Below are 25,250 nucleotides of genomic sequence, written 5' to 3'. Positions count from 1 at the left end.
GAGAAATTATTATTATTATTATAATTATTATTATTGTATTATTATGACACCTCAACTTTATATCCCCTGATTTTAAAGGAACAGTTTACCTTTAAATTAACTTTAAGTATGTTATAGAATGGGCAATTCTAAGCAAATTTTTAACTATTTGCCTTTTTCTTCTTCTACAGACTCTTTCTAGCTTTTTAATGAGGGTCACTGATCCCATCTAAAAAGAAAGAACAAATGCTTTATAAGGCTACACAATTATTGTTATTGCTACTTTATACTACTCATCTGTATATTTAGGCCTCTCCTATTTACTTTCTCTTATTCAAGAGAATGGTTGCTAGGGTAATTTGAACCCTAGCAACCAGATTGCTGAAATTGCAAAATTGAGAGCTGCTGAATAAAGATAAAATAACTTACAAACCAAATTAAAACCAATTGCAAACTGTCAGAATAATACTCCCTACCTCATACTAAAAGTTAGCTCAAAGCTCTCTGTTTGTTTAGGATAGCAGCTGCCATATTAGCTTGGTGTGAGTCTCTCCCTGCTCACTTATAGCTCAGGGCTCAGATTACAGCAGAGAAGGGAGGGGAGAGAGGAGCAAACTGAGCATGCTCACGCCCGGGGCAATGAGGTTTAAGATGAAAACAGGAAGTCTGATACAGAAGCCCATGAGTACACAATAGAAGGAAAGAAATTCTGTGTTTCTTTTGACAGAGGACTCAGAGCAACATTACTTTGAGGGTTTACTGGTGTATTTATATAGACCTTTCTGATAAAGCTTACTTAGTTTTAACCTTTCCTTTTCCTTTAAGCTATTGGTAATATTGGACCTGTGCCTAAAGAATCACACAATACCATTTTGACCCCAAGCTTCTGTAATGACACAATCCTTGGCTTAAAAATTATTAGTGCAACTTCATTTAAATTTTTAATACAAAACAGGCAATTGTGCCCATGTTGGGCATTAAGCACAATTGTGCCAATTACACTGGAATTATGGGAAAGAACAACACTACAGTGTGGTAAGAAACAGTAAATTGCATCTGAAATTGCAGGGTGAAGTGGCTAACGCTAGCGATTTACTAATGGGTGCTGGCTTAAATTCGCTAGTGAAGTGGACCTACTCTATTGCTACTTCGCACCCTTACGCCAGGCGAAGTTGTGCTATGGCGAAGGGACGTAACTACTAATTCACTAACTTGCGCATTGTACTGAACGTTACTTCTTGCGCCAGACTTGCCTTCGCCACCTCAGACCAGGCGAAGTGCAATAGAGTAGATAGGGATTGCTTCAAAAAAAGTTGAAATATTTTAAGGGTGATAGGCTGAAAAAGATCTTGAATTTTTGTTGGGGGTACCCTCCTTCCCAAATTAGGCATCGCTAGCGTAACTTCGCTTTGCTTGATGAATTAACGGTAGCGCAAATTCGATACCTTTTGCCTCCCTGAGCGCAACTTCGGATTTTAGTGAATTAGCGGAGCCCTGGCGAAACTTCGCCTGGCGAAGTGCGGCAAAGCCAACACTCACGCAACTTTGAAGGTAAGTAAATTTTCCCCATTTAATTTGCAGTTGTAAATAAACCCTCTACAGTTGTGATGGTTGTTGATGGGGTGATTTCAGGGAAGCTCACAGATTATCCATATCTCATTACACCTATAAACATGATGTAACCTAGACAATCACCGTGTAATGGTATAATGGCAGGTTTTTTGTGCTTAAGCTGCAATTTTAGATTTATGGTTTGCACTGAAATCAGTGGTTCCAGTTACGGGAGGGCCAGGGCCGGATTTACATAGTGGGGGCCCCTATGCCCACTGCCGTTCCTCATCCCTGTCCCCTTCTCCTTTATTTGTGCAAATTTTCATCATCTGGAAAGAAGCAATGGGGATTGGTGCACAGGAAATTAAAAAAATGATTGTCTCCAGCGCATCCCCGGTGTTTTTGAACCAATGTGGGTGTAGTTGGGCAGCATGTCGCCCCCCCAAAATCCTGCTGCCCTAGGCCCGGCCCTAGGTGGCCTTTCCACAAATCCGGGCCTTCGGGAGGGACCAGCTTTGCTTCCACAGCTTTACATGTTCTTCCTCTGTACCATGCCCTTTATACAGTATTCATTCTACCACATTGTTCCTTTTTCCTTCTTGATGTTTATTGGAGGAACGCCTTGATCGTGACCTAACCTTAAATGAAAACTATACCCCCAAAATGAACACTTAATCAACAGATAGTTTACATCATATTAAGAATATATATTTAAGTAAATCTTGCCCTTTTACATCTATTGCCTTGAACCCCCATTTAGTGATGGACTGTGTGCTGCCTCAGAGATCAGCTGACCAGAAATACTGCAGCTCTAACTGTAACAGGAAGAAGTGTGGAAGCAAAACACACAACTCTGTCTGTTAATTGGCTCATGTGACCTAACAAGTATAGTTTGTTTGCGTGCACTGTGAATCATACAATCCCAGGGGACTGGCAATTTTCTATTTATGATTACCCAATGGCACATACTACTAGAAAAGTAAGTTATTATGAAAATGGTTTATTTACATGAAGCAGGGTTTTACATATGAGCTGTTTTATGTGATATCTTTTTATAGAGACCTACATTGTTTGGGGGGTATAGTTTTCCTTTAAGGGCTGCAGCCACCTACTCTACTGCCGAAAGTAGGAACTGTATTAAAATGTACAGACATCTGTTAGCTTCTTTTCTAGATTTGAGTAACTGTGCAAGCACTGGTGTATGTATAAAGAAAGGAGATTCCAGGCAGGGCAGGTCTGCGGATCTGCTGTATAGAATCCTCCCAAAATGTGTGAACCAGCTGCAAATTAGCCTCAGCTATAGATTGTAAGCTCCACTGGGAGAGGGACTGATGGGATTGACGTATATTTTCTCCAAGGTGCTGTGGAGTATGTTAGCTCAATATAATTAAAGGATAAGAATATTTGTGAAACTTGCTAAATACTTTTGCCAAGACTTGTCTCTCTTTCTTTTTATAGTAACTCAATTCTTGAGTCAAGGGCTGCATAACCCTCCCCACCTTGTTCATTTACTATAGAAGCAAATACATATTCCACATGTGCCTGCTGGAGAAACTCTGCTCTCAACCTTTCATACGTTCTTCCTATGATGGTACATGTGGCATGTGATTAAATCAAGGATTTATCAGTGAATAAGGGTAATAACTTAATAACTTGTGGGTAAAAAATCATGCTGTTTGCCCACACCTTTGCAAATTGACCCTTAAAAATGATAAACAATCACACTAAGGGGGTTATTTAATAAATCTCAAATTTATCTGGTTGGGCTTTTTGGGCCAAAAACTTAATTTTTTTTTCATTTATTCATACCTCCCAACTGTCCGTTTTTAGAGGGACTGTCCCTCTTTTGACAGATCAACCCACAGTCCCTCATTTGTACTGGAAAGTCCCGATTTTCTCTGCACCGAACAGGCAGAAAAAGAAACAATGTTTCTAACTTAATTGGCTTTTTGCAGAGAGCCCAGAACAGCCACAGCAGCAGATAAGTTACTTTTGTAACAATTTCGAGCTAGGCAAATAAGTAATTGTAACAATATAACATAACAAATCCCTTGGGAGAAGTTAGACTCACAGCTAAAAGGGCAATTCACCTTCATTAGCAAAACTGTAATAACTGAAAAAAACACAGAAAAATGTTCAAACTTTCAGAACCTGCCAAATATTGTAAAATTAACATGGTAATTAGGGGGTGTGGTCACAAAAATGGGTGTGGTCAAACATTTGCCACGATACGTGCAACAACTTTTTTGTCCCTCTTTTTATTTCCAAAATGTTGGGAGGTATAATTTATTATACCCCGATGCAGCTAAAAGCCCTAACCTGAAAATCACCCATCTCAACCCTGTAAAGGTCCTATATGCGTCATTGGAGATGTCCCTACCTCAATTTAAATTTATCATGGTCTGCGCTGGGTTTAGCTCAAAAATGCAACTTGAAAAAATTGTGTGATTCGGGAAAGAAGCCCAAAAAATGGATCTTGTTAATTAATAAGGTCAAGTCGAGCATAGACGTTTAATCGTGTTTGTTTGTAAAATAAAATGTGAGATATATTCGGATTTTAGTAAAAACCGCCATACATGTCAGCACAATTTTTTTCTGAAATATTTGCAGTTTTAGACTGCTAATACCAGACTTTCAGATCAAATAATAGCCAGCAACCCTAGGATTAACTAAATACAGGAAGTTCATAGACAGTGCATAGATAGTTAGAGTAGCTGACACTCTGGTATTCGCAGTTAAACGGTCTAAAATTGCTCATACCTCAAAAACCACTAGAAACAGAGAATTTATGTAAATTGCAAAAGTGCTCAAAGGAGAATCATGAGTAGGTTTATTTCAGATAATTTTTGTGGTTTATTCCCTTTAAAAGGAATCATGGAGACCCACATTAAATAGAATGAGGTCCCTGTTTTTGCTTCAGAGCCATAGGATAAAGATTCTTTAGTAGGTGCAGCCTGTCAGTTACACAAAGGGTTAAGTTAGTCTCGTTCTCGGTAGCAGCACTTTTGTACATTCTGTAACACCCAAAATATAGACAGAGCAGCAGGCCCGCCTCCTGTGTGCTTTCCCTTCTTTTCATTGGACGCAATTTTCATCTCTGTCCAATCACTGCAAAATAACGGATTTCATTGCAAATGAAAGTGAAAGCAAAGACAATGTAAGAATGGCGTGGATTTTATTTCTGTTATTCAGCCTCGATCTCTCAGCAGTATATTGTCGTAAGTATTATCCGGTGTTTTCTAACAAGGAATAAGCTAATATACAGCATGCCAGTGAACTAATTAGAAGGAATCAGAATGAACAAAAATCACATGGTTCTTAAACACTAATGAATAACAGTTATAGGATCTATTATCTGGAATGCTCGGGAGCTGGGGTTTTTCTGATAAATGAACTTTCTGTAATTTGGATCAATATAATATACCTCCCAACTGTCCCGTCTTCAAACGGACAGTCCCTCTTTTGACAGCTCAACCCTGCAGTCCCTCGTTCGTACTGGAAACTCCCGATTTTCTCTGCACTAAACAGCCAGAAAAAGAAACAATGTTTGTACCTTAATTAGCTTTTGTCAGAGAGCCCAGAACAGCCACAGCTGCAGATAAGATACTTTTGTAACAATTTTGAGATGAGCAAATAAGTAATTGTAACAATATAAGATAACAGGTCTCTTGGGAGAAGTTAGACTCACAGCTTAAAGGGCAATTCACCTTCATTAGCAAAACTGTAATAACTGGAAAAAAAAAATATGTTCAAACTTTCATAACTTGGCAAATTTTGTAAAATGAACATGGTAATTAGGGGGTGTGGCCACAAAAATGGGTGTGGTCAAAAAAATTCACTGCGCTTCGCACGGCAACTTTTTGTCCCTCTTTTTATTGGGAGGTATAAATAATAAGGTTACCATTTAAACATGAAATAAAGCCAAAGGGATTGTTTTGGCACCAATATAGATTCATGCAGCCTAGTTCCTATCAAGTACAAGCTACTGTTTTATTATTACTTAGGAAAAAGGAATTCATGTTTAAAAATTGGAATCATTTGGAATCAATGGGAGATGATCTGCTCATAATTCAGATATTTCTGCAGGTTTCAGATAACAGCTCTGGGTGAAAACCGGGCCGGTGACAACCCTACATTCAGTAAAGTAAAAATATACAAAGCCTGGATCTATAAATGAATTAAAGCTTCCAATTAATCAGTTCCAGGAGCCATAAAGAACAGCTACAAACAACAACAAATAAAAACCCCAACTAACAATATAAAACTTTACAAGCCTGCAAAACAGTGTTATTAGTTTGGGGTGTTATTTTAGGGCGACATATGATCAGTCCTAGTGAAACTAGAAAGGTATGCAATTTCATAGCTCCAGGAACGGGATAAGTGGAACTTCACTGCATTTATAGATTCAGGTCTTGCATTTTTTAATGAATGCTTGAATCCGGCAAAAGTTAGCACTTGCTAAATTGCACACCATTAGTGCCAACTGTCATTTAACTGCTTGTGCAACTGGCAGCTCATCAGACACAAAAGACCTAAGATACATGTAGTCATTAAATTTCCCCACCAGGCCTCTACTCCACTATTCTCCCCATCTACAGTCTCTCTTGCTAGCCACCCTCATGGCCTCTTTTTTGTTAACTGGAGCTTCAAAAAGATAACTATAGGAACTGTCTGCAGTCTTAGGGCCTTGCCAAATAGAAGTGTTTACTTTCTGGTACCTGGTGTCCATCAGAGATCTGAATCAGGCCAAAGATCTTCTTCTTCTCATTTCATACCCCTTAAAGGCGACCTGTCACACAAAAAAATTTATTCCAAATCCTATTTTATGACGTTAATCAAGCAAAATAAGCTTTAACTTCACTATATAAATTATTTGAGTCTTGTTTCCTTCAGTCTGGGAATTCATAATTATAACAAGCAGGCAGGAGCCATTTTGTGGACACTGTTATTAAGACAAGTCTTGTATCATCTCAGAATCTTGTTTGTGCACCAGAATGGGGGACCTGATGTCCATCCCCATGCCCTGGCTACACAATTTAATGGTGAAGAGAACGGGGGAATGTGGGGAGAGCAGTGACATCTAGTAAGTGCTGAATGGAAAGTGAAAGTAATTGTCTGCCCCGCCTCTATGCCTGAGACGTAGAGGAGGGGCAGGCAATATTTGATTGACAGCTACAACACCTATGAATGATTTAATAAAAAAAGAATATGGATTTCATGTTTATTTTGAAAAGGACTTTTATTATACAGCTTTTTATGTCTGGGTGAATAGTCCACCTTAAAATACAAAATATATTTCACCTCATTACCCACTGTAATGCCATTAATAACCACCTTTATTGCCGTATTCTTAACCTTGTTAAGCACCATGATCATCTTGTGCATTTACATAAGTATTAGTTCCCACTCAGCTTACAATGCTTGGGGTGCCTTTCCTTGGAGCAAAACCAATTGCTTATTGTTTGCTTTGGGTCTGTAAATGCAGCAATTCAGCCAGGGCATAGCCTATCGGCCCAAATCAGTGGTTCAGTAGAAACTCATCCCCTTAATGAAGGACTTGTTGACCGAAAACGTTGGGGTATTTTCCCAAACACTAACTTGTCTGCCCTAGAAGCTTGAGTGCTGGGTTTTTTTTGGACACTGTGTTTGGTATATACTAAATTATATGTTTTAATCACTCTCTAATTATATGCTTTATTGAACCATTTATTTGCATACCTTAAGAGGTAGATTTATCGAGGATCGAATTGAAAATTTTAATTTTTGAATAGTGTAATACAACTAGGGAATAGTCCAAATTCGATTTAAGTTAAAAAAAAAAAATCGAAATTCTAATTTCAAAATTTATCATGTAGTGTCCCTTTAAGAATTCGAATTCGACTATTCGCCTTCTGAAACCAGCTGAATTGGTGTTTTAGCCTATGGAGGACCTCCTACAATTAATTTGGAGTTGTTTGGTGCAATGATTTTTGGAAAGCATTCTTTCTATACTTCATGCTTTTCAGAAATAATCGGCAAAGGATCTTTTAAATGGATGCAAACTTCAGCTAAATTGCTCCATTGTTAGCCCTGCACTCCTTATTGTATTTACCCTTTCCTTATCCTTTAAATTGGTCATTAACCTAAGCTGGTGTGCAATATTTGCTAAAATACAGAGCAAATACAGGTAGATATTTCAATACAAAAATTTATATAATTCATAAAATCCTTAAGTGCCACTTATTAAGAGTGGGCAAAGAACAATGAGGAAAAATACATGTAATCTGCTTTGATTATTCTGTATAGTACAATTAGTGCATAATGTACAGCCTGTAATTCCAGTGCCATGTCTGAACTGTCACAAAACTTAGCCCCTGCTGCATGTCTTAGCGCCCACAGAAATTGGTGCAGGTGCCAGGTGCAGACGCAGGTGTTAAAAGAAGGATTCCTGTCTCCATAGGACTGTTCTTGGTGCTTAAATCAGAATTAATAGATGCAATGGCATAGCTTAATTAACAGCAGATGGTAGATTGGCAGGGCAACCATTAACCAGTAAACTACAAATGTATAAAATACAGTAAAACCTTAACGCTCATATTTTTGGTGTCCTAGGAAGTCACACTCTACACTATCATATCACATTGGCATCAGCTCCGATCCCTGGGCTTTCCCAGTATTCCATTATTATGTACATGAATGGAGTACAGTATGGAAGGTACAACAGTGACATACGTCGTGCTCAGTTCTACTCTGCCTCATTGAACCCACTCTCCGAGTACTTGGACACGCAGACCAAATTTGCTCAGGCATTTGAGGTTCGGCAAAGGCACAGGCTGAACTTTCTAATGGGAGTTTTCAATACAACAAACTGTAAGTGTTAAATATACTGTCAATGTCATAGGAAATTGATTTTGTATGTTATGGCTGCAGGTTTGACCTTTCTCCTGGGTATACAAGGATATGTTTACAGTGCAAACAAGGTGCCTCTTACATGGCTGACAAGGACAGGAGCACACACATTGGACATGTTTAAACATGAAGCCCACACTGTCTCCATTTCAACCTCTCCCTTCCACCCTACCCCTTTCATCTTTATCGCCTCATTTTGTATCTTACTTCTTTTACCTTATCTTCTCCCCAAATATCCTCCTTTTTGATTTTCATCCCTTTTATACAGTATGTTATTTTCTATTCCTTATTCTGTTTGTCCCCATGATGGACTCTTGTATAGTCTAGTTATACATCTCACTGGGCATAACCCTACAGTCTCACAACTATGTGTTATGCAGTCTCCACACTAGTTACAAGGGCCGAGAAATAAAGATGCAATCTCTCTGTTGAATTTAGTGTAACCCAGAGCACATTCCTTTTTTCACACAAATGCTCATGATTTGTTGCCCCAACTTCCTGGTAGGTCCTCCTGAGTTTTGTCTGTTCTTGTTCTTTCTCTGTCCCATTGCCAGCAATCCTAATTCCTTCACCTTGAATCTTTGTTTTTATTGTACCTGAAAAGCACCATCTTCTTTTCCTACAGTAGTGCATTCTTCCACCTTATCTCACTCAGGACTTGACAGTAGAACATTTTCTGGGCTTGCCCTTGGAGAAAATAGGTATAATATAGTCTGGGAATGGTGTGTGAGAAGGGTTGAGAGCTGTTTATGGATTTTCTAGAGGGCCCAGTACACCCATAATCCCATCATACTGGTGATCATTGCTACCCCACCCCTTACACTGCCTGAAGGGCAGAAACAGATGGAGGTCAGGGCTGGTGAGGGGCTGGTGAGATAACCTGGTGGTACTGCTTGAAGTGCTTATTAATTATAAGCCACACCGGCAGTTCCCCTTGCACTTGTGTGGGTAAGTTATTATGTGGAATGCATATATGTATGAGCATATGGCAACCAATCAAGTGTAACCCACAATTTATTTATGTCTTGTCTTATCTCTATGAATTGTTAGACTAAGAAGAATGTAATCAGATTAAGGTATATTCTTGCAGAGGACCATATGCTCCTGAGGCCCAAAACATTCCCCAAGATATTCGAGTGCAATATGCATACTCAGAATGGAGCAGAAAGAGTTTCTCTACATTTAGCTGTTGTCCAAATGGGCTAGATTGCACATTTCTGTTGCAGGTGATGGACATATCCATGTCTACCAGAGGAAATCTGCCTGTGAGCTGCATGATGATGGCACCATTGGTGGATATCAGGATATTGCCTTTGATGGGAAGGAATTTTTAGTATTTGATAAGGAGAGAGTGGTGTACATACCTTCAACACAAGAGGCTGTGATGGTGTCTAATCTATGGAATAAGCGTTATGATTCAACTACTAATAAGATGTTCATTGAAATTGACTGCATCGAGCAAATGAAGATGTACCTCCCTTACATATCAAATGACCTGGAGAAGAAAGGTGAGGTCTTAGAGCAATATGTCTTTTTAGAAATATGTTTTGAAGCATTAGTGCACCTTCTGTGTAAATTCCCACAGCTGTATATTTTGTGGGACTACAGCATGGATAAAATTTGCTTTTTTATTCTATTTGCCACAAAATGTAGTGCTTACCCCTTCATCAGCTTCAGTGCTATCCCATTAGAGGACTTTCTGATACAGAGTTTGTAAGCAAAATGCCAAAATGACTGTCTTTAAAGGACAACTAAAGCCTTATTAAAGAAGTAGCTAGAAATGTTTTACATTATGTTTTGTGCTTCTATATCAACCCAAGGCAACCACAGCCCTTTAGCAGTAAAAATCTGTGTCTCCAAAGATGCCCCAGTAGCTCCCCATCTTCTTTTCTGCTGATTCACTGCACATGCTCTGTGCTGCTGTCACTTACTGAGCTTAGGGACCCACTCACAATATACAGTACACATAGAATAGAAATGTCACAATATAAGGCTGATTAGTAATTAATACAGATAATTACTACATGGCAGCACAGAAACCAGTGCAATTAGCATCAGAATTTAATAATCAGCAAACCTGTAGCATCAGCTTATATTACAGCCAGGGAAGCTCATTTTCTGCTGGATAATTAGTGACGAGCCCTAAGCTTAGCTTCTCAACAGCCAATCAGAGCCCACTGAACATGTGACTGTCACAGACACTTTCCAAGATGGTGACCCCCTGTGACAAGTTTGAAGTCCTGGATCATCGCTGCTATTGACAAGCTCAAACTTTAGCCTCGTGCAATAAGTTCACTATATAAAATATGCCATTTTTAGCCACATTCATTTTTAGGTTTTATTTCTCCTTTAAGAAATACTATACATGCCCTATATTTTCATCATTCATTTGCAACCAGTAGAATTAATGTCATGAACAAATTCAAGGCCAAGATTGGACATGACAGCAGCCAATAGGAGAAATGCTTTTTAAAAGTGTGAGGAAAAGTCGGTGCATGTGTAGTAGCCTAGATCAGTGCTGTCCATTGTCAGGAGGCAATAAAAATGGGCCACAGACATATGGGTCTCCAGTTGGACAGCCCTGGACTAGAGGATTAATCATATGCACAAAAGATTAAAAAAAAGTGGGCACAGATCAATGGAAGCTGAACCCACCAATCCAGGAGGTCCCGTTAATTCCTAAATGAGGGGGAATTCAGATTGTTTTCTTGCCTGTCTGCCAAACTGGGTGACCAAACATCCTGGAATAACACATTTTTCTTAGACAAAGCAACTAACACTCCAGAATTAACATAGCAAACATACACCCTCATTTATAAACCAACATGTTTAAACAATGGAGTCCTTAGGGCCCATCCATAGGACACTCAAAGTTAAGTCATTTGTGGTTTTCGTTCAATGTTCAAGATTAAAAAAGAAGGTGCAAGTTTAGTGATACATGCACAATAGGATAGGTTGTATGTTACATCTCACAAATATTTTAGCTGAAATTTACAGGCTGTGGGTATACTTTTGGGTTAATAAAAGATTTATTGGAAATCATAGGGGCAACAAATATGTGGGCAATATCATTTAAAAAAGGACTTAGTTGTCCTTTAAAACTCATCTTCTTTATTTGCAGCTAAATTAGTTGTTTTAAAAGGATTTTGAGTTTGTTCTGTTTTCCTGCCAGTTCCTCCAAATGTGAAGATTTCCAGCTCAGAGTCAGAGAGTGGTACCAAACTGCACTGCTGGGTGTATGGGTTCTACCCCCGAGATGTGGAAGTGAAGTGGATAAAGAATGAGAGAGATGAGATTTACTCAGAGGAATCAGCAGAGATCCTGCCAAACCCTGATGGCACCTATCAGATCAGAGTCAGTGTGGAGGTAACACCAGAGGAGGGCGCCACTTACTCCTGCCATGTGGATCACAGCAGTTTGGAGAATATCTTGGTTGTCCCCTTTGTTCCCGCTGGTGAGTGATGGGTATAAGAAAAAAATATTGAACTAAATCCACAATATGTGAGATGCCTAGTGGCCTAGTTATTTCAGTTCACCTCTGAAGTTTGTTTCGCCAGCATTGAACTCAATGAAAAATTGTATGTATAGGATAATATATATTACTGTATAAGATGGGGCAAACTGTGGGGTCTGCTGCATTGAAATCACCACTCCCCAACCTCAGTTGCTGGGTAGCAGGCAGGTGCACACGAAAGAAGGTAGATAGGGAAGGGGTCAGAGGATTCTGTGCATGCCAGGCTCCTCTGAAGGCCATGCAAAATAAAAAAAGGTTCTAATTATGATCATCCAGTCACTCCAGCCTTTATACATTACATTTTTGGCTAACTAACTATATTAAAAGCATTTTTTATTTTGCACAGCCTATCTATTTACCCAGTTTTATTTTTACACTGAACTGTTCCTTTAAAATAATTTGACTTTTATTCACATGAAGAAGGAACACACTTGCTCTAATTTGCATACTCAAATTAAAGTACAGATTGGAATTTCAGGCCAATCCTTCGTTAAAGATTCAGGATTTGGCCAAATCCCAAAATAATGGGTTCAGGACTTCCCTAATTTTTATTCTCTATTAATAACATTGCACAGGAGGGGATCGTAAAGCACTGTGGCGTCCATCCTGCCTCCATGTTGGTTGGGTGTGGGAGTACTTCATATATTGCCTGATATAGTCTTGCTGAATCCATGGCCTAAATCAATAATGGGGGACTTGTTATGGATACAAGTTTCCAGTGCCTCAGGCTTCTCCCACTCCCTGCTCCCCGGCCACTTATTCTATCTAGACTGGTACAGCAGTGAAGCAGGATATTTCCAATATGGTCTAACTCCCCTCACCTTGAAATTCAAATAAAAAAAGACCAACTGAAATTTATTAAAGGAACAGTAACACCAAAAAATGAAAGTGTTTTAAAGTAATGAAAATATAATGCAGTGTTGCCCTGCACTGGTAAAACTGATCTGTTTGCTTCAGAAACACTACTATTGTTTATATAAACAAGCTGCTGTGGAGCAATGGCGGAAATTGAAAAACGGCTATATGGCACAGGTTAACTAATGGATAACAGATAACACCATCAGACAGACAGAGCTTATCTGCTATCTGCTGTGTAACTTGAGCCTTTTCTCCTTTGAATGGCTGCCCCCATTGCTACACAGCAGCTTGTTTATATAAACTATAGTAGTACTTATCTGTTATCTACTGTGTATCCTGTGCTTGAATGGCTGCCCCCATTGCTACACAGCAGCTTATTTATATAAACAATAATAGAGTTTCTGAAGCAAACACAGCAGTTTTACCAGTGCAGGGCAACACTGCATTATAGTTTCATGCTTTAAAACACTCTTATTTTTTGACGTTACTATTCCTTTAAAAAAAAAAAATCAAATATTTTAACTTCGGGCGAATAGGCTGTATTCAACCGTTCAATTACAATTCTGATTGTTTTCAAATTTGAAACAAAGTATTTTCCAAAAAGAAAGTCCACCAAATGACTCCAGATAGGTTCTAGGAGGTCCCCCATAGGCTAAAATAGCAATTCGGCATGTTTTAGATGGCGAATAATTGAAGTCAAATTTTTAAAGAGACTGTAAATGATAAATTTCGATATTCGAATTTTCAAATTTTTCGTTTCGAATTTGGACTATTCCCTAGTTGAAGTACACTAAAATTACCTCGAAATTAGAATTTAAAGATTTGAATTTTCACTTCGACCCTTGATAAATCTGCCCCTTAAGGTATGAAGATACAAATTAAGGAAAGATCCATAATCTGGAAGACCCCAGGTACCGAGCATTCTGGATAACAGGTCCCATACCATACACAAATTTCAGTGAGCATCATTTATAAGGATATAATTTAAAAGATATTCATGGCTCTTGTATAATTATATTACTAGTGTAAATTCCAGGTTATAGGTAAGTATAGAGAAAATAGAAATGTCAGTACTGTGAGCAGTAAAGAAAAAGTCAGTGATTTCTAAAAATCTAGAATTTAAAAAAAACACATTTTTTATGCCCTGAGGATGGAAAAGTCTGAATCCGAAAATCCGGCATCTCAGACCAGCTAAGGGTTGCCTATAAGTCAATGAGAAGTCCCAATGATTTTTTTATCTGCGCTAGGTTTCGTGCAATAAACTGAAGATTTCAAGGTTTTGGGCAAAAATTTGAGTTTTTGGGTGGAAATTCCGAAAAATTCGTAAGATTCAGATTTTTTCCCGAAAACACAATTTTCGGGAAAGCGTATTAATAAATAAGCCGAAAAAAACCCGTGCGGATTTGCTCTGGGTTTTTTTTTCAGAAAATGTTGAGATAAATGGGCCTCACAAACAGAATTCAGTGGATATTTCCTCACTGCCAGATCTTTTATCAGTAATCATCCCACCCCCAAGGGGGCCCAGTTATTAGCCCATTGGTCTTCTGCCCTCCACCAGGATGTGGCCCTACCAACAAGTAGAATGTGGCCCCAAGCACCATTGTTACCCAATACACGCTCTATTATACTAAAATCAATTATCTGTCCAAACGCAATCTTTCTCTAGTCCACCAGTGTGTTTACATTCTCCCCCCTATTTGTATATTAAAGGAGAAGGAAAGCTCCAAGACAATTTATTGCCAACAGATTAGCCACAAAAGTGTGAGCTAAAACGCTATATTTATTCTGCAGAATGCTTTTACCATACCTGAGTAAACAGCTCTAGACACTGTCTCTGTTTGTTTAGAATAGAAGCTGCCATATAAGCTTGGTGTGACATCACTTCCTGCCTGAGTCTCTCCCTGCTCACTTACAGCGCTGAGCTCAGATTACAGCAGGGATGGGAGGAGGGAGGGGGAGAGGAGCAAACTGAGCATGCTCAAGCCCTGCCCTGGAGGTTTATGCTGAAAACAGGAAGTCTGATACAGAAGCCCATGAGTACACAATAGAAGGAAAGAAATGTGCTGTTTCTTTTGACAGAGGACTCGGAGCAGCATTACTTTGAGGGGTTACTGGTGTATTTATATAGACCTTTCTGATAAACTAAAAAAAAGATAAAATATACCTGTGAATAATTTCAGTGCTTTAGATGTTCATTTTCCTAATATGTTGTTCTCTCAGGTTATATTGTTGATGCATCCATTTAAAGGAAACCTATACCCCTGAAAAATGTGTAGGTCTCTATACAAATATGTTGCATAAAATGGCTCATCCTTCAGACGAATAAACCAATTTCATAATAATATAATTTTTTTTAGTAGTATGTGCCATGGGTAATCCCCCCTGGGATCCTACGATTCACAGTGCACACAAACAAACCAAACATGTTAGGTCACATGAGCCAATGTGTCTGTCTTTTATTATTGTCTTTACCATCCCCTTTTTCTTTTCTACTCCCAATAAACAGAATCCAACAAAAAAAACATTTTGTATATCATCATCCCTGTTGGTTCAGGATTACTCGTCCTCTTGATTGTCCTGGGTGTGTTTATATACAGAAAAGGTATTTATTTAAATCTTAAAGTATTTTTATATTGGATATAGAGCTTAGTTTTGCTCGAGAAAATCAGTTTAAGAGTAAAGCATGGTGTTACACTTGGCCCCAGTCCTTAGGCTTGTGGGGGGAGAGATCAGAAGGAAGAGTTCAACCCAAACCCTCCTGTGACCTGGCAAACTTGTGCAGAAGTCAACCCAAATCCACCTGACCCGTGAATAAACCCACTTGATTTGGACTGGCCTGCACATCAATAGTACAGTCACATGACTTTACAAGGTCAGGTTGGGTTTGGTGGAAGAACTAGGGTTCGGAGGTTAGGCACAATGTATACAGACAAAATTCACACTATAAATATGCATATTTGCTGCATGTGCAGATTTTTCCTGTACCTACAATGTACCCTACCTCTATTTAGCATAAGTAATACTAAAACAACTGGACTTGCTGAGGAATCATTTAAGACGTTTCACTACTCATCCGAGCAGCTTCTTCAGTTCAACTGACTGGTGTGGGAAGTCCTCGTCATATAAACTCTTCCACTAATCCAATCACAATGGCACATTGTAACTCTTCAAAGAGGCGACATCTGAAACTCACAGAGATTGTGAATGCTTTGGAGTTATGGTGGCCATACACGGAGAGATCTGCTCTTTTAGCGATTGTGGGCCCTAGGGCCTAACGATCGGATCCTAACGAATAGTAATGGGCGGTCAGATCGCAGGACCGCATCAACGAATAGATGAGAGCGCGATCCGGCGTGATTTTTCGTCCCATTCGATCGAGATCCGGCCGACTTTCGGCCAGATCTCGATCGGTGAAGCCCGTCAGGGGGCCCCATACACGGGCCAATAAGCTGCCGACACGGTCTGTCAGCAGCTTTTATCTGTCCGTGTATGGCCACCTTACCTGTGATAGGATTACAAATGTGTCATGCAACTCCTAGAAACAGGTGTTACTTGTGAGAGTTGAATGAACCTGGAGGCAGAAAGATATACTCCTTTGAAGGCAACAATGTCCAAATCTTGGATAAATAAGACCGCTGGTTTGAAAGAGGCGTGAAAGAGGCAATTCATGTTAAGATGGAGAAACCATCCCTGAACAGAGGCGGGGGCCTTCGACGCCACCTGTCTGCTACATACAATCTGTACTCCAGCGGACTTCCCACACAACTGAAGAAGCTGCTCGGATGAGTAGGGAAACCTCTTCAATGATTACTCAGCAAGTCCAGTTGTTTTAGAATTACTTATACTAGATATACCATGACCTGGATGATTGAAAATCTTCATAGTCATACCCTACCTCTACTCCTCAATTATAAGTATATGTGTTCAAACTATAAATATGCTCTTGTACCATTAGAGGTTTAAAAAAATCACATATTAAAAATCGCTAGTCCCCCCAAAAAAGCCCAATGCCTTTCATGCTTATCCAACATTATGAGTCTTAATATGTTTAAATAAATGTGATTTTTTAAACTTTAATGGTGCAAGAGCATAGTTATGGTTTAATTATTAGCTATTTTGGTCACTAGAGGGCCTCTATGCACAATCTTTGTTCTCATTGTAGTATACTATAATGTTCTGTCGCCAGGGTTTCCTTTTTTGTTACATGCTAATAATGTGCTTAAGCAGGCATTGGATACACATACAAGCACAATAAAATGGCCAGTGTGCTTATATCTTCTTTTAAAGGCTCTGCATTAGGAACAAGGTGTCTTTAAACATATTTACATGACTTCCCTGTACTTTGCATGCCTTATGTGACATTTAAGGGCTGATTCACCAAAAGTCAGATTTCCCTTGTGCAAATTTGAGTAAAAATAGGCAAATTACAACAAAATAAAAAATTCCAACATGTGATGTGTGACTTATATTTACTGGGGTTTTTCTTTGCATGCATTAACCTACAAAAGAAGGGGAATTATATTGTAAGCCAGCACCCCATAAATGCACACTATGCTTTCCTATTTATGTTTTAATTATTCAAAGGTTAATCTGACTAAGTATATACATTCATCCATAGAAGTGCTATATCATAATGAATCATGATTTTCGTTTTCTTTCAGTTCCCAGTGGCCATCAGAGTGTGAGCACAGAGGACGGAGACTGAAATTCCAAATACACTCCTCTACTATGATTTGATGTACAGTAATAAATGCCTTTGGATATGTGTTTGTGATGTTCCTCACAGCAACGCTCTTTCAGCAACGTCGCCGATCTTGGCTAAACACGGCAACCTGCCAAGTCAAATACTCAAAGATTTGCCAAACACATAAGGCAGGTGTAGCGGGGAAATCCCCTGCACATTTATTTAGTCATATGATGTAACATTTCGGGGACGTGCCCCTTCTTCAGATATCTGACATGCCTTATGTGTTTGGCAAATATTTGAGTATTCGCATTGTTGGGAGAGGTGCCGACCCCTCCAGCCAGCACAAGGAATTCGCAGATAGGAGTTTAAAAGTAATCAAAAATCACACTTATTATTGCAAGAGAATTCGCCAATGAGTAATGTCAGTCATCTTGAAGTTAGCTTGCCTACAGAGACAGTTGCGTTCGTTTCAGGGGGCGGGCCCTGGTGCGTGACGCGCAGCCGGGCCCCGCCCCCCCCTCCGTGCGGCCGCATTTGGCCATATTTTCAATGGCGAACGGACTGCCGGGGGGCCCTGAGGGGGTGCGGGCCCTGCTCCCCCGGTAGTTCCGCCACTGTACAGAGACTATTCGGGCTTTTACTACTGGGAGGCTATAGGGTCAGACTGGACCGGTGGGACACCGGGAAAAACCCCGGTTGGCCCTGCCAGCCCAGACTCACTGCTCACACCTTCCTGAAACTATGCGGCCCCTGACATATCTCCTGCCCCCATCACTAGAAGAATAGCAGGTACGCGGTGGGGGGTTGTGTCTGGCACAGGGGTTGGGGGCCCAGGGCAGATGTGTGTTGGCCCCTGATGCGGCAGCCCCAGTGGACTCGGACCAGTCCGACACTTGTCCGATATTGGTTGAATTACAAATGTGTGACCCCATGCAAGAACAGAGGGCTCATGTACGTCTCCAAGTTGTGGTCCCTGCAATTTCCCCCAGTCAGTAGTGCGTAACACAACTTTAATGAAAGGACTTGAGTCAAAATGTGCTCCTTGCACTTCTGTATAGTCGTCCTCAGCTCCACTTTCTTTCTGTGCAGAATTGAACATTGACACAGGAAAAACCCATGTGTGGCAGCAACTTCTGGACCAGGCAGCAGCTTCAGGGTTCAGCTGCACCAAAATTACACTAGTACACTGAGCACCAGACTTATATTTGCTACAATTTATGTCAAGTGCATCACCTCTTGCATCTGCAATGACGCTGGAATTCTGGGAAGTGTACTGCATTGTTGTGGGTGGGTGGGGGAATGACAACTGCACTCAAAATTGCACTTTACTCATTGCACTTTCGGACGTACATGTGCCCTTGGGTCTTGAAGTCTGCCCGTTCCACACACCAATTTAATTGTGCCAAGTACTTGAACTGAGCCTTGACATATTAAAAGACTGTGTTAGTCAGCCAGCTTGCACTGTGTTGCTAGTTACTTTTCTCCGTTACTTAGTGGTTACTTAGATGTCCATTGCATCTCAATTATTTATATGTAATGTTTATTACAGTTGGATTGTATTGCCGTGTTATTCTTTTTTATTTTACATTGGGTTCCTCTGAGGTGTATCCCTTTAGGTGAAGGAACTGCGGCTGCAAAAGTCATAGGTTTCCCAGGCTTTTCCACTAGTACCATGGAGGGTTCCTGGGTTACACTGCGTTTAGCCTTGAAAAAAACACCCATAAATTCTAATGTATATGTAAAAAAGTTGCGCAGTTTGAAAAATGTCACGAGAAAAAAGTCCATTGACTTAAATTTTTTACTATTTCCTGAGAAGTGAAACAGGTCAGATTTGCCCGCCACTAATTATAGCCTCTTGATATTGGTGAATTAGATCTCCCAGCATAAATCTTGATTGTAAGTTCTGCAGGGCAGGGACCTCATATTTTTTCACATGTGAAATTTTGTAATTGTATATATGCATGTATGTATTTTTGCATTATCCACATTTGTCTGTACCATGAAATAAAGCATGCATATTTATTTAAAGAAATATGTACAGATATATATATATATATATATATGATATTTCCTTTATACACATGATGCAGGTTTGAGCTGGCATCACATACCTCCTCCCCCACACACTTTGCTCTTAGGAGATGTTGAGTCTCCGTATGACTTTTTTTGCTGGTTCCACTCTGTGTGCACAGAAAATAATCTCATGTCAAGATAGGAATGACCCGCCACATACTATAATGTGCATCAAGCAGGTGGTTCCAAGTTTTCTCCTGCAACCATGTAGTGAGAATGTGCTTCAGGGAGTCATTGGTTACTCCATAAAATGAGTGTTATTTAAAGGTTAGTTAAGGACTAATGAAAGGGTTCTTGGAGTGAGTATTGTATCTACAATGGTGGCAAAATAATTCATTGCAACCACTAGAACCATGTTAGCCACGATCACTCTCCCACAAGGAATCCTGGTGCTGGTCTGTGGTGGGAAGTGCTGCCAGCTAATTAAAGTCACAATTAGGGAGTTATTTATTAAAGTCAAAATGTTAAGAACTCAAAATATTTTTTTTACTATAAAATCCAAATTTTTAGTGCTGCAAAAAGTCTGAAATCCAATAATCCGGCATCTCAGACCTGCCAAGATTGTATATAAGTCAATAAGAGAGGTCGCTATCCTATTTGGAAATTTACATTGTCTGCTCTGCCCAAAAATCAGACAATTTCAGACTTTTTGAACAAAAATCCAAAATGATTTTGGAAAAAACTCTTAAAAAATCGTATGATTCGGGTTTTCGCTTGATTTTATCCAGTTTTTCCCAAATTTGATTAAAGCAAGCTTTTTAAATAATAAATAAGGTCCAATCGTGTTTTCTAGTTTGGTCTGACTTTTTTCTCTAAATACTCAGATTTTGATAATTGTGGCCCATAATGTGGTTATACAAATATGAAGAGGAAAGATCTATAAATTTATAGGAAGTCTTGGACAAAGGATGATGCAGAGGAAGTGAGACATATAAAAGGTCCCTTGGTCAGGCCAGTGCTACTCTGTCCACATTTGTGGACTTTTTACTGCATCCACTGGTACTTGAGGTTAGGTCCTATTTGTGAGAAACTACAGATTTTCTAAATGTCATAACATAGATTTGAGTAACTTGCCCTTTATCTTGGTCACCATGGACATCCACAGCCTGTATATCTGCATACCATATGAGGTATCAAAGCCATCAGATATTTCATGAGTAGTGATGCACTATATAATGGACCTCTGGTCGAATTTGCATTAACATTATTGTATAAAAATTACTTCAAATATGAGAACGAATTCTTCCTCCAAATCATAGGGACCACCATGAGCTCTATTTTTAGCCCCTTCATATGTATATTTTGGGCCATAGTTTTTTTTGTAAATATGGTGGTTACTATAGACGCTATATAGATGATGTTTTTTTTTTCGTGGTTTGGGCCTTTGGAAGAGTTAAGCATTGTGGATTATGGATGAACGGGGTACCCTCAGCTCCAGTATATGGTTTGCATGATGGTAGATCCATTCAGCTGTTGGATGTAACAGTCTATAAGGATTTGGTGGGACAAAGATGCATCAGAAGCCCACTGATAAAAACACTTTACTGCATTACACTAGCAGCCATCCAACATCTTTTGGACTCGCTTCCTAGATCCCAGATGCAACTGGTAGTAATTACTAGTGATACGTAATAAAATAACTTTACAATTTCTTGTGAGAAGCTACCTTGAGAACGTAGTAAGCGACGCCAAGCAATAAGACATGTAAAGAAAATGTATTTTATTATACAGGTATGGGATCCATTATCAGGAAACCCATTCTCCGGAAAGCTCCAGATTATGGAAAGACTGTCTCCTATAGACTCCATTTTATCCAAATTTTTAAGAATGATTTCCTTCTGTAATAATAAAACAGTGCCTTGTGCTTCATCCCAACTAAGATATAATTAATCCTTATTGGAAGCAGCTTATTAGGTTTATTTAATGCTTTTCAAGCTGATTTAAGGTCATAACAGAAATATTCACTATCCGGAAAGCCCCACGTCCCGAACTTTCTGGATAACAGGTCCCATACCTGTACCACCATATATGATGCACATACCCAGCTGATCAAAAGTTCTATTTTGCAGCATTGGCCCTTAGTAAAAACAGAAGCGGAATTAACTGCAATTAACATGGGTAGGATCCGTTTTGGACATAGAAGGAATAAAAATCTTAAGGAACTATCTCCTACGGATCCGGTAGGCGATTTAAAAAATGTACAGCAAGTAATACAGATAATGGGATCATTTAAATGTGTACATTGCGTAATGTGCAATACTCTCATTACAGGAAATTGATTTTTTTTCATCCACATACGAGGGAGGCTTACTACATAAGACATAGGCTTACTTGTACATCAAGCAATGCAGTTTATATAATTTTAAGGCTATAGTAAATTGAGTGGCCTCATTACTCTAACTTGTAGCTTTACCCCAATAATGATCAATGATCTAGTAGTGCTTGAGAGGGAAATAATAGTCTACCCACAGTTTCTCTTCCTCTGAAGACACCTCTTATGTAGAACCCAGGTGAGATCAATCTAACTCCCTATTACCTGTGTCTGGTTTCCTGATTAGGCAACAATGCCCTTGGGATCTAATCCCTTCTATCACTCCTTGGTGGAGCCAAAAGCTGCTCAATATGGGTAGCCCTAATCTGGCCTTCACTCCTAAAGAGACTATCACAGGAATCTAGCCACCCCTTAATAGCCTACTAAGGGTGGTTCCAAGGATGACTCCAATTCACTTATGAAAATCACTGCCTGAAAAAAAAACCCCTTAAACCACATGGCACAGTCATTATATATCAGGGCCAGAACTAGAGGTAGGCAGAGTATGCACGTGCCTAGGGTGCAAAGCTGGGCACCTCCTCTTTTGCCTACCCCAAATCCGGTTCCCTTTTCTGCCCAACTCTCTGTACTTTTTATAGATTTTTTTCGCTTCCACGCATGTGCACAAACTCCAATTCGCGCATGTGCACACTAAGCCGGCGCCGCGACTGCCCAGCTTGCCTAGGGCGCCTGGCCAGCATGGCCCAGCTCTGTTATATATCATTACACAGTGCCACCTAGCTTCATACTGTGACCTAGAAAATAGGGAATTACTCCCTTCCTTAGAGTAAGGGTCCCCTTTGTGCCCAAACCTTAAAGGGATACTGCCATGGGAAAATGTTTTTTTTTCAAAACACATCAGTTAATAGTGCTGCTCCAGCAGAATTCTGCACTGAAATCTGTTTCTCAAAAGAGCAAACATTTTTTTTTTATATTTAATTTTGAAATCTGACATGGAGCTAGACATAATGTCAGTTTCCCAGCTGCCCCCAATCATGTGACTTGTGCTCTGATAAACTTCAGTCACTCTTTACTGCTGTTCTGCAAGTTGGAGTGATATCACCCCCTGACCTTTCCCCCCCCCAGCAGCCTAACAACAGAACAATGGGAAGGTAACCAGATAACAGCTCCCTAACACCTGCATTGGTGAGAGCACCAGGCTGTGAGTTTTTTCCCAGGCCCATTATGGGTCTGGGGGGAGCAAACTGCTTTTCACCCACAAATGCCTCCAAAAGTGTTAATGTGGTCCTAATAATACACAACCTTCAACCAAGGAAGCTCATAATACAGGGAAGTTGATCATGATCGTGTTTTTAAAGGTTGTGTTTTCTAAAACAGAGTACTTTTTTCTTTGCCATAAAAGATAAAAAGTTCAACAAGTTTCAGATGGTGATGATGTTTTTATATTTTGATGGGTTTGATGGGGAAGAGAGCAGATCCGCTTCTCTCAGCCTGTGGAGCCAACGCTCTGTTTCCATTGGGCCACGGCAGTTCCATCGCATTCAGGCACTCGGAACAGAGGTTGGCCCAAAAATGCCTGCTTTTGCATTGTCTGAGTCAACCTCTGTTCTACTCCGAGTGCCTGCACTAAAACAGAAACTCTACTTTTCGGTGCAGATCAACAGAGCTGGGGAAGAGAGCAGATTCACTTCTCTCAGCCTGTGGAGCCAACGCTCTTGTGTGCCTTCAACTAAAGAGCGACAGACATTCTTTTAGATAGCAAATATCTATGAGGCTCTATATTAAATGCTTTGGAAAAATCCAAGTAGACCCAGTTTACTGCAACCCCACTGTCCAATTCTTTACCTTTTTTACTAAGCCATACCCCCGCCATTCTTCAGAACATAACATTTATTAATATTTTCCATAATAATTACATAATGGAATTACATTGGCTTTCCTCCAATCCATGGGAACCATGAGAATGAGAAAAAGTGGCCCAGCTAAAAATAACTAACCTCTATAACGTACTACAGGGTGTATTCCATCTGGCCATGGTGTCTTATTCAAATGTTAACATTAACCTTGTGTAAGTATGAAATTATCCATCAACCATTGTCTTAATGCAGCAGAGCCATCTGTGCTCCTACCTGTGCTCCTATCAGTATTATGATTCCTCTATTGCATATATTAAAAAAAAAAAAAGAACAGATTAAGTACATTTTCTTCTTCAATGTCCTTTATAGCCAAATTATTTATAGCTTTTAAAGGAGCCACACTTGCAACCTGCACCTTTTTACAACTGGTAGATATAGTTACAAATGTAAGAGAATTTTGGACTGCTTGTGAAACAATCATTTCCTCATTTTTTTTGTTTTTTTGTGGATTTTTTTTATTTCAGCTTGTTCTAGCAATTGTTTTATTTAAAAGAAGTCTCCACACCTCTCATTTTTTATTTTTTAAATGTTGTATTCTTCCTATCAACTTCCTTACTTATTAGTTAAGCCACAAAGGGGTGGTGCTTAATGTTTTTACATTTCTTTCCTAAAGGAAAACTATACCATGGAATGAATAAACAATTAAGTGCCCTTACCATGCCTTATACATGTCAGTTAATATTGACTTTTTCCACCCCGTACCCTATGGTCTGCGTGATGACTCAGAGATCACCTGACCAGGAATAATGCTGCTCTAACTTTAACAGGAAGAAATGTGGGAGTAATGACAGGTCTTTGTCCATTCATTGGTTGATGTAGCCTAGCATGTATGCGTTACCTTGGTTTGTTTGTTAGAACAGTGAATTGTACAAGCCAGGCCAAGGGGTGATCATATAAAGCATGATTTCTGGTTGGATCCCCAACTATCTGTGATATGATATTATTATGTAACACATTTAGAAACGTGTTTCCATTAACTGTGCAATGTGGTATTCTTGCTCAAAAGAAAACATAGCTAAACTCCATTGGCTACTCCAATGGACATGTGGGGTCCTTAGAACACTCCTACTCATTAACTTGTCTGTCACATTAATTTGGCTTCAGCCCTCTGGTTCAACCTAATGTGTGGCTTTTGATCTGTGTGCAAGGGAAGGTCAACCCCCATCACCTTTATATTTTTATTACTATTTAGTTTGCTTAAACCTCCGTTGTCTCTATAGACTAACTGACCTCAAAATCCTTATCAGCTTAAATACCACTCATAATAATCCATTGGCTTATTACAACGAGGTCAAGATCAAGAGAACAGAACCATAAATAGTATTCCTCGTAGCAGCTCAACTGTATAGGTCCAATCTTAACCTGACTAGAGATATTCCCTAAAATGATGGCTGCCTTGGTGTTCATAAAAGCTACTGCTAATTCAGCTGTATGAATTCAGAATAAATTTATAATATAATAGGGTATAGAGGGATATTGCGACAGATACTAAAGGCAGTTTACCATACAGTG

General features: G+C 39.5%; 1 protein-coding gene across 1 annotated transcript in view; it reads left to right on the top strand.

The window, feature by feature from the left end:
• Nucleotides 1–4,670: 4,670 nt before the first annotated feature.
• Nucleotides 4,671–25,250, top strand: part of mhc1b.L (major histocompatibility complex nonclassical class Ib L homeolog) — a 175,480-nt gene continuing 154,900 nt past the window's right edge. The window contains 1 exon segment of the mRNA NM_001135072.1: nt 4,671–4,748. Within this exon segment, the coding sequence (NP_001128544.1) occupies nt 4,694–4,748 (55 nt within the window). The 5' untranslated portion in view covers nt 4,671–4,693.

This window comes from Xenopus laevis, chromosome 8L (assembly GCF_017654675.1).
Source record: "Xenopus laevis strain J_2021 chromosome 8L, Xenopus_laevis_v10.1, whole genome shotgun sequence".
NCBI lineage: Eukaryota > Metazoa > Chordata > Amphibia > Anura > Pipidae > Xenopus > Xenopus laevis.
This window is presented reverse-complemented; position numbering and strand designations above follow the sequence as displayed.